We start from the raw sequence: 16,293 nt of genomic DNA, 5'->3' as shown, positions 1-16,293 counted from the left end.
GGTAATGACAGCACAAAGTACCATCTGACCAAACTAGAGAAGCACCTCACACGCCGTCAGTACGACAGCACTACGGAACAGATCCAAAAAGCCTCCATCATACCTCGAGAACAACTTCTCATCAAAAACAAGAAACAAACTTCTACGAATATCCACTTCTCTGTCACATACACACCAGGCACATCAACAATACCCTCCATCATCCATAAACACTATCCACTCATCGAACAAAGTGACACACTGCAAACCATCTTTCACAGAGCCCCGATGACATCCTTCCGCCGAAGTAGATCACTACGCGACTTACTAGTAAACGCTAAATCACCACAAACGGAAACAGAAAATCACAACAGAAACAATCAAACACATAATCATCATAATCATGTCTCCCAGTACAGTGGTATCAGTTTAATCGCAGTAACTGAAACTTGGTTCACTCCTGACAAGCCATCATCTTGCTTTGACTTACATGAATTCACTTTACATCGGGGTGACCGTGTGGATCGAACTGGAGGGGGTGTCGCGTTGTACTGTAGAAAGGACATAAACTCACGTCTGGTGTACAATGATTTGGTTCCATCACACCTGGAAATTATTTGGGTAAAACTGAGTTCATCTTCGACTGTTCATCTAGCGAAGAACATTTATGCATGTGTTGTCTATGCTCCGCCTCGTTCTCCGTATCGTCAGGAAATAACTGAGCACATTATCCAAATGACTGATTTGATCAACTCTACAGAGGAAGCCTTGATCATAGTCATGGGAGATTTTAATGATCTCGTCACAGATGTCATTGAACAAAATGCTCTTTTGACACAAGTAGTTATCGAACCAACCAGGGGTGATTCAGTTTTGGATAAAATCCTGACTAACCTCCCTGACTTGTTTGAAGACCCTGTGATACATGCCCCGATTGCTTCTAGTGACCGCCGAGTTGTTGTTATGCGCCCACATGACTGTATCCAACCTCTCAAGACTTCCAAGTTAAAAATACGACCCTTTCGTGATTCTTCTGTTCGGGAGTTTGGGCAATGGATCACCGACTTTAGCTGGGAAGAGCTTAACGCCACTTGTGATCCTGACGAAATGGTAGAAATTCTCCACTGTACGCTCATGACGCAGTACAAACGTTGCTTTCCTGAGAAATCTTTTAAACGGAGAGCAAGAGACAAATCGTGGTTCAATGCGAAAATTCGAAGTCTGATTAACCAGCGTGAACTAGCTCATAGAAGTAGAAACTTTGATCGATACCATCAACTAAGGAATAAAGTTCAACGTGAAATTAGCAGAGCTAAATCAACCTACTTCCGTAACAAGGTCGAGCATCTGAAACAATCAGAACCAGGAAAGTGGCACAGACAGATACGGTCTCTTACTGGAATGACCAAGAAGCCGTCATTTTCCCTGGGTCCTGAGGATGAATCCCCTCGTCAGATAGCAGAGAATCTTAATGTTCATTTTTCCCAAGTCTGCAACGTGTTGCCTCCATTAGACTTGTCAGCCCTCCCAGCGTATCTCCCAGCCCCTTCATCCCCGCCGGTAATCCAGGAACATGAGGTCTATAAGCGTCTTAAACGCCTCAACTCATCGAAGGCACCTCATCCCAATGATGTTCCTACTCGTCTATTCAAGGAATTCGCATTGGAAATTTCAGGACCGTTGACCAAGATATTCAATGAATGCCTGAAAGTCGGTTATTTCCCTGCGAAATGGAAGTGTGCATCGGTTTGCGCTGTTCCTAAAACTCAACGAGTCACCTGCCTTGACCAGCTTCGTCCAATCTCGATCACCTCTGTCCTGTCGAGATTATTTGAGAGCTTTCTGGCAGACTGGTTGATGACTGATCTCAGGCCTCACATTGATCCGTCTCAATATGGCAATATGAAAGGAAGCTCAATCAATCATTATCTTGCAGATATGCTGGATCTCATCTACAGGAGTTTGGAACGCAGTGGATGTTACGCCAACATTTGTACAATTGATTTCACAAAGGCCTTTGACCTTGTCAATCACACCAAGGTTATTGAAAAGTTGATCAATCTGGGAGTAGATGCTTCTGTTTTACCTACCGTCTGTAGTTTTTTTGTCGGAGCGTTATCAAATGGTTCGACATCAGGGATACTCATCTAGTCATCTGCGTCTCTCTTGCGGAGTGCCCCAGGGTACGAAACTTGGGCCTATCCTCTTCCTTGTACTCGTCAATGATGCTGCTATAAGTACAAGGTATCGTTGGAAGTATGTAGACGACTTAAGCGTTGTGGAGGTTTTACCAAAGAACCAGCAAAGCTCCATGCAGGACCATGTTAATTTGCTGAGTCAATGGTGCATCTCAAATGACGTTACGCCTAAACCCGAAAAGTGCAAAGTCATGCAAGTGTCCTTCCTGAAGGTCCCTCCACCCCAGCTAGACATCACAATCAAGGATGTTCACTTGGAACGTGTCAACTCGTTAACCCTTCTTGGTGTGATGATTCGTTCGGATCTCAAGTGGGATGATCAAGTCCAACACATGATTTCACGCTCTTCAAGAAGACTGTATATCCTCTGCATTCTAAAGAAATTTGGTGTTGATAAGCATGATCTCGTAAATATCTACAAAGTGTACATTCGTCCACTGTTGGAGTTTGGTGTTCCGGTTTGGGGATCTGCAATCACTAAAACACAAAGTGACGAAATTGAAAGACTCCAAAAACGAGCTCTTCGTATGATTTTGTATCCGTCATCTCTTTCATACTCTCAACAACTCACTCTTTTTGGCCTCTCTTCATTATGTGAACGCAGAAAGGATCTCATCTTGAGTTTTGGACTTGGTCTTCTCAAATCTCACCGCCATCGAGACATGTTACCCCCCACACGTCAATCTGTTTCGCGACACAGTTCGGCCCTGCGTAATGCACATCTTCTGGACTTACCGCGATGCAGAACTCAGAGATACAAGAACTCAACTATCCCTCATGTCACAGCATTACTGAATGCTGCTCTGTGATATGTGCCTCTTTTATATGCCATTGAACTCAATGTCTATAAGTAAATTGTGTGTAAAAGTATGACATTGTTTTCTTCCCTTCACCTCCTTTTTCATAATTTACAAGTCCCCCCTCAGTTTACATTGAAATCGATCAACATAATACATATCCCAATATTTTTGTGTGTTTTTACCGATCATTCTATTTTCTCCTTACATAGCATTATCCCCTTAATTATATTTCTGAACCTCGAGTGCAATATTTAATCTTACTATTATGTTCTTGTTATATTTTGTTAATTCGTAGGTATATAATTCAATGTATTTTTCTTTTTTTCTGTTAACTTTGTATGTGTCAGTCTTCGGGCTGTTTTACAATGTCTTTCATAATAAACCGAATTGAATTGAATTGAAATTGAATCATAACACCAGTGTCACGACATGCACCTTTACCACTGACATGTCAACACCAGAGCTAGGATTCTACTTAATGCAAAGCAAAAAAAAATGCTCATTCCACCATCACATCCAAGAAACAACGACATTCACAAGTTCAGTCACTGGACAAAAATTCAACATACGCGATCACATAAACTGCAAATCCTCATGGGTCATCTGCCTCCTAACATGCACTAAATGCAACATGCAATACGTCGGAAAGACTGAAACAACACTATACACACGATTAAATAATATACAAATAGCGAATAGGCATGAGTGCAATGGTGCGAGATTTCGCATGAGGTGAAAGAAGGATGCTCTATTCAACGAGGCGGTAGCCGAGTTGAATAGAGCGTTTCTTTCTTTCACTGAATGCAAAATCTTGCACCATTGCACGAATAAGAATATTCGCTATTTGAGTTGTACATCGCCTCGGAATCTAGCGAGAATATGAAAAAAAAGTGTTTTTCCCTCAAGTAATCTATGAAAAGGGAGCAAAATATCAAAAGCAAAAAGCAAAATCCCATAGGCGCACATAATCTTGGAAAGCATTGCGCACTTAGCCAGCGGGCTGTACGCGCATTGTCACATTATTCAATGAAATCGCATTGTGACGTCACCTCTAAAGCCGTGCAATGGTACATTTTGGACGATACATTTTGGATGGTACGTCTTGTGTGCAACGGTACGAATGTGTGACATTCAGCCTCCCATTTGATCGCGTACAACAAGCTATAACGTAGGCGTTGTACAACAATAGATCAGAAGTAACCAATTACAACAAAAACAAACCCAACAGCAAAACCCTCCCATACACCTTACATTTCAACCTTCCCGGACATACGGTACACAACATTTACATCACTGCCATCGAAATAGTAAAAAAAACAATAAACACGACACCATCATGAAATAGTCGATTTGACATTTTCCGAACCTAGAAATGTTCTTTCCGATGAAGTTTTTTTCTTGATTCGTGATCCTATGGGGTCCTAGAACAAAGCCAGCTTGGTTGCCCAAAGTTGCCGTTTGGGCAATTTTGCTAATTTGCATAAATCCAAAATGGCCGCCAGATGCCATCTTGAAAACCTAACTTTTGAACCCCTGTCCCAAAAATGATGAGTAATGACTCGTTTTAGGGGTTTAGAGATGTGTAGAACCGATTTCTGTAATCATTTTTTTGCAATATAATGTCATCTTCAGATCAAATCCAAGATGGCCGCCATATGACGCCATCTTAAAATATCAACTTTTGAACCCTTTGCCCCAGAATCATGAATAATAACTCTATTCATGAGTCATTTGCTATGTTGATTCAATTCATGCAGTAATTTTGCATAAAGGATAATCTTCAGATCAAATCCAAGATGGCCGCCAACCGCCATCTTGAAAAATTACTGTCCGAGGCTTATACGTGTTAGAACTAATGTAAAGGGATTTCAGTAAGAATACTCATTTCTTTTATCAATTCTCAAGTTCAAAGTCAAGGTGAAGTTACATCTTAGATGTCAGATTTCGATATTAACTGCTCAACTTAGAATGAATCCTCTTTAGGTTTGGGCTATGGATCCATTTCGAATGTATTTTCATTTTTTCTAATGTCCATCCATACCTTTGTACTGAAGATGCTTTTAGGGTCTTATTTGAATTTGAAAGTGTTTTGTCAATATTTTTTTCTAAATCAATGTGTCCAATGATTGGTAGGCATCAGTTCGCCTTAAAATATTAATGGTGTAGCGCTAGGCCTTACTTTTCTAGAGTGACTATACAGGTCCACTCTAGAGTGGCAGTCTCTGTAGAGCAAATTTTTACAGATGAAGGAGGATGGCGCTGAGACCGTATAGAGATGCTACCCTAGCCTTTCTCCTAGGTCTTTGGTCTGCCATTTTTTTTTATTATTTTCTGACGTCTTGACCCCTGTACTTAGTAGCTCTCCATAGAATGGCGACTACCATCTACACCCTCATAAGTGTTAGTGTCTATGCCGGCAAGTTTTTTTTTGTCTCGTTTGCAGGTGTCTTTATAACGGAACTGTGATATACCGATGGGGTGAGACCAATCACACAGCTCACCTTACCTTGGCGAATCCAAGAAGGGATTCGCCAAAGTTTCATGCGGCAAACATGCCCCAACCACTTGAGGTGCCTTTGACTAAGGAGCGAGAATAAGCTTTTGATGCCAGCACGTACGCTGAAGGGCCTCTGTATTTTTCACTTTGTCCTGCCATTTAACGTGCATGACACGTCCGAGGCAGCTGACATGGAAGGTGTTTAGTCACTTTTCTTGGTCGGCGTACGTTTTCCAGGACTTACTTCCGTGCAGGAGCTTGGCCATGACTGTGACAGATTTTACAATCCTGATGCTTATATGCTTGTCCTGTGAAAGGGGGCTAGAGACATATAGTCGGTCCAAGGTAGGTGAGGAGTCCACCACAACCAGACTTGTGTGTGCTGTTGATATACATATCTGGAGGACAGTCGGTGTCTTGAGTCTATCAGGATTTCTGACTGTCTCAAAGGCTGATGGATGATCCAAACCCCTTACAAAAAACTTGAGAATTAATAAAAGATATGAGTATTCTTACTGAAATCCCTTTACATTAGTTCTAACACGTATAAGCCTCGGAAAGTAATTTTCAGGATGGCGGTTGGCGGCCATCTTGGATTTGATCTAAAGATTATCCTTTATGCAAAATTACAGCATGAATTGAATCAACATACCAAATGACTCAGGACTAGATTTATTATTCATGATTCTAGGGCAAAGGGTTCAAAAGTTGATATTTCAAGATGGCGTCATTTGGCGGCCATCTTGGATTCGACCTGAAGATAACATTACATTGCAAAATAGAAAGCAGAAATGGATTCTGCACACCCCAAAACCCCTAAACAGAGGTATTACTCGTCATTCTGGGGCAAGGGGATCAAAAGTTAATTTTTCAAGATGGCATCCGGCGGCCATCTTGGATTTGACTTGAAGATGACCTTATATTGCAAAAATGATTACAGAAATCGGTTCTACACATCTCTAAACCCCTAAAACGAGTCATTACTCATCATTTTGGGGAAAGGGGTTCAAAAGTTAGGTTTTCAAGATGGCATCTGGTGGCCATTTTGGATTTATGCATATTAGCAAAATTGCCCAAACGGCAACTTTGGGCAACCAAGCTGAATTTGTTCTAAGACCCCATGGGAACACGAATCAAGAAAAAAACTTCATCGGAAAGAACATTTCTAGGCTTGTGTATTGAGCCCATGGGACTATCAAATCGACTAAAAAAGGGAATCTCATTGGATACACAAACTCAAAACATTAAGACTACGTGGTATAAACGCCCACCAATAAACGACCCCCGTCATCCTTTGATGATTTCACCCCTCCACACTTGACCTCACTTCACACTTATTTTTACTGTCAACAACACTATACTTACTGACCCAACGGTAACTATATATTCTATACTTCGTTACAAATTGACTTACAATTTACCTTGCATGCATAATTGATTATTTTTATGGACTATAATTACTTATCTCAGTTATATATTACATTCCATTGTATTTACCATTGTTATTAGTAGGCCTATATTTTATATATTGGTTTAGATCCTGATGAAGGGCATGTGCCCGAAAGCTTGATGAAGACGGGTATTGACCTTGCTAAGCAGTGGCTTACCGTGGGTCACAGAATGGGGGGGGGGGGCACCAGCAAAAATGTCGAGTCACTTAGGGAGCGCGCGAAGCGCGCTCAGTTGTCAGGTATTCTGACCTAACAGAGATATTTTAAGGACATGCAGGATATGTATCTCACTGATTAAATAATGAGACCGCTAAGAGTGAGCTGAACATTTTTGATATTCAGAGCTAAAAAGAGACATTATAAACAATTTTTTGTAATCATGATATGTAACTGTGTCGCTAAACAAACAATGCGAGCGCGAACCGCGAGCTAATTTTTTTTTATATATTGAACGTAATTAGAGAAATTTTTAGGACTATTTCAAAATACATTAAGAGTATAAATATCTCACCACAGTCATCTAATGCTAGTGCCATCCTTTGCTGATTTTGTAGAATTACATCTAAACACAGTCATGAAACACCTTTTGTAGTCACTGTAATCATGATTATCATACGCATTTAACTAATCAAATACTGCAAGGGCGAAGCGCGGGATAAAAATTTATGAAATTTTGACCTGAAGAGGGGCATTCTAAGGCTTGTTTGTATGTATTCTCTAAGACCGAATGTATTTCACTAACCAAATGATGCTAGTGCGAAGCGCGAGCTGAATTTTTTTATTTATTGACCCCAAACATAGATATTTTAAGGACTATGCTTTTTGTGAATCCATTAAGAGTATACCTATCTCACCATAGTCATCTATTGCCAGTGCCAAGTGCTTGCCGATTTTGTTACAATTACATCTAAACACCCGAAGTACTTTTTGAAGTCATCATTGTAATCATGAGTATCATACGCATCTCACTAATCAAATACTGCGAGTGCGAAGCGCAAGCTGAAAATTTAGGATATTCCGACCTGAAGAGGGGCATTTTAAGGCTTGCTTGTAGGAATTCACTAAGACCCTACGTATTTCACTAGCCGAATGGTGCGAGCTGAAAATTTTTGATATTCAGATCAGAAAAATTGACATTTTAAGGACTGATTTAAGGAGTTCATGAAGAGCAGAAATCTCACCAATTCACTAATGCGAACGTTAGCACGGACAGGAAATGTTTTATATTAAGACCTTAAAATAGGGCAATCACTTTAAGTAGTCATGAAAAATAAGAATATGTCACTACATAAAGAAATAATAACTCGAATTGCGAGGAACTATATATGTGTATATTGATTTGAAAACGGGAGGTTTTAGTACAACAGGATTATATATCTCGTAAAACAGTCTATGCGAGCACCAGGAACATCGAAACAAATAATGTTTCATAAAGTAATGAAAAAATGCTTCTTATGTAATATAACATACAACATAATATAATATAACATTATAATGAACAATAATCTCTTCTTTACCCACTACGTTTCTTCTCCCTTTTCCCTCTTTCTCCCTTTTCCCTTTTATATTTTTTTTGGCCAGCCGATTTGGGGGACACGTGCCCCCCCATGCCCCCCGTAGTTACGCCCTTGTTGCTTTGGCCCTCTCCATACTACTGATCTCAAATATATATATATATATATATATATATGTGTGTGTGTGTGTGTTCCAAAAATGATGACCACAAGAGATGTAATGCTATAAAGTGGAATGTTTAATTGCTTAAAATTATTTTCAGGATTTTCCCCTTGTTTTTTTAGTGTATTGACATTCACAAGTTACTATTCATTTATCTGTTAATTAATCGTTTATTTTATTGATTTATTTGTTTTATTTATTATGCTATGTATCAGAATGGCAGCGAGAGGCCCTACTCTACATTGTCATTCCACAAGTATTTTTTTTAATAATGTACTTTGAGGACAAACTTTCCCTTTGGCACATTTACCTAATTTTTTTTGAGGAAGAATTTTCCTTAAGATATCCATAAAGTTTAGCAGTTAATTATTCATGGTTTGGTTGTTCTGATAGGTGTCAGATGACGCAGAGAGGGGAATTAAAAAGCGCTATTACGTTCCATCGAGATTGCCTGTCAGTTCCTCTCCAGAGGATATTGGACAGATCAAATCTTTCACAGACTTCTATATTGACTTCAGAGGGTTTCTACCGGGTGAGCTATGATCTGTTGAAAAGGAGTTGTAATTAAAAAAAAGTCCTAGTAATGAATTGATTGGCTGAAATATGCATGTATCATAAGGTGCTCCATTTCTGTAGCTATGAGATAATCGAGGATACTCATCGGATATATTTATAGTCCATTTTCCATCCTTACCAATTTTTCTATTCTCCGCTGCCGCCTATAAATCACAAGATATGCTTTCAACTTTGGCCCCTCTTCACTGGTTTTAATTTTTTTTGTGTATAATCTGCTATTTGTCTTAAGAACCATTTATTTCATTTCATAATATACCCATGTCAACTAATGCAGTTTGCTTGTTTATATGTGAATTATGGAAATAAACCGCCTTCGGACACTCCTATTGCCCTGGGTCCGTATTGAGAAAAGGTTTCAATTTGAATTCAACTTTATTCAATTCCAATATTAAAAACATTTAACAACACATAATAAAAAATGCAATTCAAGATAAGATAAAGTAATTCAATTGTATGTATATGCATATAGAAAAGAAAAAAAAGTATTGAAATTAGGTATAGCTGTGAAAGACCAAAGAGGTCTTGTCAAGACAGTTCCCTTAATAACATAAGATTTGATTAATTAATAAAAGGAGAGAACAAATTCAGTGAATTAAGCAAATACAAACTAATTGCGTCTTGTACCAAAACAAACCCAGAACAAACATACATGGAAAGGGGAGGAGAGAATGAAAAGCAGAGCGGGGGGGGGGGGGGTGAAAGTAAAAAGAAGACCAAAACAAGTTCCTTTAGAATTCAACAACAGTTACGTTTGAACAAATATTGCTTTAGATTGTGCTTAAATCTGTCATAAAATGGAGTTGAGGTTGTAGGGAGTGAATTCCAGATTGTAGGAACATGGTGCCTACATGAATAAAAAGCAAATTCTGTATTCAGATTCCATCTGTGGTATTCATCCTGTTTCTAGTATTCTAAGCAAGAATTAAATTGTTCTTTACAAACATACATGTATCTGATATGTATTTAGGAAGTTGAGTGTTTTCCTGCCTAAATATGAGAATTGCACGCATATAGTCATTTAACTGGTATACATCTAATATATTGAGTTGTTTACATAGTGGGCTAGAATCGGCTTGATAATGAGAAAGCGTAATTATTCTGATAATGCCCGGATGTAGATTGCTCCTTTCACAACTCTCTTTTAAAGTACTGTGCACTCCCTCTCCAATATAGAGCATATATTTGAGGACGGCTGCGGTCAGAAGCCGAAAAAATCGACTTGACTATTAAAGACTTTTTCCTATGTGATGAGCAAAAATTAACTTATCTGTCATGTTCTTATTATCATTATTATTATAATTATTATTGTTGTTAGTATGCGTATGATTGCCAATGAACGATTTTTGCTGTCCACAGATGGTTTGTTTCATCGTCTAATGAGTAGAGCAGTGCGGTGGATGATGGAGAGGTATGGTCAATCGGTTGAAAGCTTATTCTATCGTCAGATCACTCTCATGGTTGATGAAGAACATCTTGCAATACTGGAGATGTTGCCACCTCACGAAGCTACTATCAAGGTATATTAATTTAATACAGCTTTATATGACCCCTAGATAGACCTCTGACATTTCATCGGTGGTTTGATATCGATTATACATGTACAGCTTATTTTGCAATGACATTATTTGTGCGATTTTGCATCCATACGATTCTGCCTATTGCATGAGCCTTAAAAGGGAATGGTACCTTTGGAACAAATAGGCTTGTGTAGAAACAGAAAATCAAAGAATAAGAATAAAGAAAGTTTGAGCAAAATCGGACAAATAGTGAGAAAGTTATGAGCATTTGAATATTGCAATCACTAATGCTATGGAGATCCTCACATTGGCAATGCGACAAGGATGTGTGATGTCACTGATGAACAACTTTCCCTTTGGTGGACTATAAAATACCCTCAAAATGTCTGTTTTTGCTTTTTCTTATGATGATACAAACTCTTTATCCATGATGTACACTGTTAGAAAATTTATCCTCAAAATAAAAGAAGTTCCTGCAGCAGAGTCTCGAGAACACCTGTAATCTTACCGATTTGCGTAATCTTACAAGAAATTGGTATTTGGAGTATGGAATCTTACAAATTTCCTTGAATAAAACATCCTTTTCCCCTTTTTAAACAGACCTGTTCTGTTAAATTACAGAAAAATTCCTGTTTTATGAATTTACAGAATGATTCTGTTATTGCTTTCTGCAAAATCTTCTGTTTATTTTCTGTAAAATCACGTTTTTTTAACAGTGTATTCTTAAAAAAAATATGTATTACATGCATTCATGTACAGACAGAATACATGATTTATAGATAGATGTGATAAAAGAGGCGATTCTAGTGGAATATATACTAAAGTAATGGGGAGAGATGTTCACAAGTGACATCACACATCTTTGTCGCATTGCCAATTTGCTATCTCCATAGCATTAGTGATCGCAATATTCAAATGCTCATAACTTTCTCATTATTTGTCCGATTTTTCTCAAACTTTCGTTGATCTGTTTCTTTGATTTTCTGTTTTCACACAAGCTATCTTGTTTCAATGGTATCATTCCCTTTAAGATCGCCGAGGTGCTCCAGGGCTACACGTAAAAAAAATCATAAATTCTTTCACTTCATAAAGTATTCTGTCTATTGCACACATTAAAGGGGAATGAAACCTTTGGAACGAATTGGCTTGTGAAGAAACAGACAAATCAAAGAATAAGAATAAAGAAAGTTTGAAAAAAATCGGACAAATAATGAGAAAGTTATGAGCGTTTGAATATTGCAATCATTAATGCTATGGAGATCCTCCTATTGGCCATGTTGGCAATGCGACAAGGATGTGTGATGTCACTGATGAACAACTTTCCCTTTGGTGGACTATAAAATACCCTCAAAATGTGTCTCTTTTTGCTTTTTCTCATGATGATACAAAATCTCTATCCATGATGTATTCTTAAAAAATATGTATTACATGCCCTCATGTAGAAAGAACACATGATCTATGGATAGATGTGATAAAAGAGGCAATTCAAGTGAAATATATACTAAAATAATTGTGAGAGTTGTTCACAAGTGACATCACACATCTTTGTCGCAATGCCAATTTGCTATCTCCATAGCATTAGTGATCGCAATATTCAAATACTCATAACTTTGTCATTATTTATCCGATTTTTTTCAAACTTTTGTTGATCTGTTTCTTTTATTTTACTGTTTTCACACAAGCTATCTTGTTCCAATGGTTTCATTCTCCTTTAACATACATTATGAGTATATTATACAGTGTTTCCCCAAAAAACGAAACCGAGATTTATCGATGATTTATCATACCTTTATCACAAATACAATACACCAATGACCTACCATGCTAAAGCTTAGATTCTCTTTTTTATCTGATATTACTTTTCATTATTATTTTTCATTCACGCATGAGTAAGCAAAAACAATCTGAAGAGGGAATACCAAAAAGTCACTTGGAGGGCTGCATCTGGGGTTCAAAAAGAAAACCATATTAAGAAAACTTCAATATCTGTTTTTTAATTTGAAGTCTCAGTTCTGGTTATTCGAAATATGGCTTGAATATCGATAATTTCATAAAATGAAGAGGTTTCACATGCTAGCGTTCAGACTGACTCGACACTCCGACTCTCACAATCAGCCATGCATTAGGTCCTTTGTTAAATGTGTGAAAACCTCTGTAAGAAACCGGTGATAACACGTTTGTTTGAAATTATGGAAATACAAGCATTATTTTGTGGGAATTGATTTTTTCTTACTTCTCGACAGATCTCGGCAGATATTGATTTTCTTTTAAGAAATACAGATACCCCCGACAAATCAGTGTGTGGTACCCTTTCTTAAATTGCTTCTTAAATTACTTTTGCTCACTCACGCTTTAATGAGGACTAATACAAGTAATTTCGGATGAAAGAAGCGATTTACATTTGGGGGTCATTAGTCTATTGTATTTATAAAAAAATCATAACTAAATCATAACTTAATCTAGGTTTCGTTTTTTTCTTGTGGGACGAACTGTACACTACATTTATCAGATGTAGCACGCCGTGCAATAAATGCCTATTGTACAACGGAGCAGGAGAGCCGGCAGTACCAAGGCTAGTCTAGTTCTAGACTATTTCAATTCAACTCTAGTCTTCGTCATATTGTACCATCCTGTACGTGCGTACGCCCAAACCAAGTAAGCGCACAAATCCGAGAATAAAAAAATGTTTGGAACGTGTAAGTTTCACGGGCCTAGTTACAACTGACAGGCAAAATATATTCATTCGATGAATAAATATAATTGACAATCTAACACTGATTCTAACGGCGGGGGGGGGGGGGTACCTACTGAACTTTATGTGTTTTTTTCCAAATTCGAAAGATATCACTACTTTGGAACTATTTTTTCTATTTTATCGTTTCCGGTCAGATATGGGATGTCAGACATATATTCCACTGGTAGTAAATATTCAACCCCCATTATATTTTATGATTTTTTTTTTAATGCCAATTTATCACACGAGTTTGTGGGGAATGAATTAAGCCTGTGATTGCGCGATCACTCGGCTTTGGCGTACGCACGTACGGGGTAGTACGATTCGGCGCCGGAGAATAGAATTCAATTGAAATCTTCAAGAACTAGACTATAACATGGGCTAAAACTGCGCAATAACTGCATATGCGTACCTGCATCACTGCGCTACATAAATCATGTCATTATTTCAAATGCAAAAGAAGATTTTTATCATGAGAGTTACTCAAATGCCGAATATGGGTGACATTGGCTGTCAGTTGCAGGACCCTATGATGATGAGCAAATAAGAAAAATTTATCGAAGTCCTCAAGTGGCTGAATTCATACCCCTGCAAAATCTTGTGAATTGTGAAAATTCCTTTCTCCAATAAATTTTTAGCTGCTAAATGCACTTGGCCTATGACAAGCTGCATGCTGACACAATGTACCTCAACTAAACCTATGTCATGTTAAATCTTGGATCTACAGCTTTATCAAAATTATAAAATCATTCGGGCTCAAACAGGAATTAAGTGTGAAATAAGAACTTAATTGTATTAAAAACATCGTTCAGCATTTAAGCTCATAAGTTTCACCTACTTTACAAAATATGCTTAAACATCCAGACACATGGCCTAAAAATAATGTTTTGCCTTCTTTATTAAAAAATAAAATTCAGTCAATATTAAGGGCAGTAATGGCCAAATAATAAGTTTAGTTATGTACATCATTTGGATAAAAGTATCTACTATTGGTGGACCTGCCGACTGACTAATGTTTTAAATATTATAAACGCGGAAGTAAAGATAATGTTTTTGTAAACAACCTGGCTACACTTAGATCAAGTTGCTCGCTCATGTTCGGAACGATAGCACCCATAAACTCAGAAACGTCACCACTCACTAATATAGACAGCTGAACTTTATTGACAGGTTCTTTTATAAGTCATATTCCTTTTGAATGCAAAAACGTATAGTCAGTAAATATTGTCTATGGACAAGTGGCCGGTAGTACAGGTTTGACTAAATTTCTAATCTTCTTTGATCTTGGATGTTTTAGGTGACTGTTTACCGAGATTCTGATGAAGAAAGTGATAATCATCCACCTCCCGCTCCAAGTGCCGTCAAAGATGTGAGTACATGTACTTGGTAAAGATGATGTTTAGTTGTAGAACAATACAAGGAGAATCTGCAAGAATCTGATTTGAAAACGCCTCAAATTTTCTGAATTTTATTGGAAGATTTTTATGAGAGAAGATGTGGGAAGTGTTTTATTAACTCTCTTTTCATTGATTTGTTCTGAATCAATATAATGCAAGGATTTCGGTAGCTCTTAACAGTTTTTATTGAAAACTACTGACCTTTTGTTTCATGAATTGCTACCCTGATATCTCATTATAACTTTGAGTGACCATTTGAGACCACCCACCCTAAAACCACCAATGAGTCGCCAGGTAAGGTTAGCTGTAAATAACCAAAAGATTAAATTGGTCTTCATAAAGCAAAATTTATAGAATATGCTCATCTAAAAGGGTAATAGTTCTTCTTTATACAGTTAACGATTTCAATTTGTAAAGAAGAATGGAAAAGAGGATACAAGAGTTTCTTTGACACATGTTTTCGAGTACAGCTTGGAAATTTCATTGAAACTGTACAAACTTCATGCTTGAGTAAACCCTGGCCTTATTTCGTAAAGTTCTCGCTGTCTGATTCTCTTCTGCATTCAATTAAGTACTTGTCTGGCCTACTGTTGATCAATTTGGACAAGTCGTACATTATCTTAAAGCTTAGTACAATGTACTTGTGTTTGTACGACCCAAAAAATCTCAAAAATTATTTTGAGTAACAGGTTAGGTTTTGAGTGGCTGGTCACATTCATTCTTTGCATTAAAAATAATTTTGATATCGGTTTTAAGGAGGACTCAGGGCTGAAAATAATCATCTGAATAGAAGAAAAGAAATTCACTGAGCAAAACGCTGAAATATTCATCAAAATCGGATGAGAAATAATGATGTTGTTGAAGCTTAAATTTAATACTTGTGGAAAAACGATGCATGCACGCTGTGATGAATGTTATTAATATCGTGGGCTAATGACGTCATGTTGCCACTTTCCTGTTTCTTATGTTAATGCATGGAATCATTATTATGTGATATCTTGCATACAGTACGATGTGTGCCTGCAGTCAATGCTAGTACACAATAAATAAGTAACATCAATCGATGTGTTATGTATTGAATCAGTTGTTACTTCCATTTCCTAATTAAAAATGTTTCTTGCATTAAAGTATAAAAGAATAGATGGGGATATTACCCCATGAGCTTGTTCATTGCGCAGTGGGGAACGTAGTGGGGGGATAGTATCCCCCATAATTTGCTTAGTGCCTGTCTACGTGTTAATTAATCCTAGCGCACACGCGATCTGGTTAATGAGATACATAATCCCATTCAGGAAGATTAGATGACCCTAAAACTATTCAATTTTCAAGTCAAATTACTGCAAAAACTCCAGTGTTAATTCAACACCTGCCCGGAATCTATATATTTACATCGGTTTCGGTGTTAGTCTTACACCCGATAGGTGTTTATACAACAGCAAGCAATATTAAAACAGCATCGGTTTAATT

At 37.6% G+C, this 16,293-nt stretch overlaps 1 protein-coding gene across 1 annotated transcript in view; it reads left to right on the top strand.

The window, feature by feature from the left end:
- The window catches only part of LOC121416732 (probable serine/threonine-protein kinase roco4), a 59,331-nt gene extending 44,485 nt beyond the window's left edge, over positions 1–14,846 (top strand). Inside the window, exons 14-16 of the mRNA XM_041610192.1 lie at positions 8,996–9,134; positions 10,535–10,695; positions 14,727–14,846. Coding sequence (XP_041466126.1) covers positions 8,996–9,134; positions 10,535–10,695; positions 14,727–14,819 — 393 coding nt within the window. The 3' untranslated portion in view covers positions 14,820–14,846. The remainder of the gene's footprint in view (positions 1–8,995; positions 9,135–10,534; positions 10,696–14,726) is intronic.
- The last annotated feature ends 1,447 nt before the right edge of the window (positions 14,847–16,293 follow it).

Source organism: Lytechinus variegatus, chromosome 6 (assembly GCF_018143015.1).
Source record: "Lytechinus variegatus isolate NC3 chromosome 6, Lvar_3.0, whole genome shotgun sequence".
NCBI lineage: Eukaryota > Metazoa > Echinodermata > Echinoidea > Temnopleuroida > Toxopneustidae > Lytechinus > Lytechinus variegatus.
Note: the sequence above shows the minus strand (reverse complement) of the source record. Positions and strands in the feature narration are given on the sequence as shown.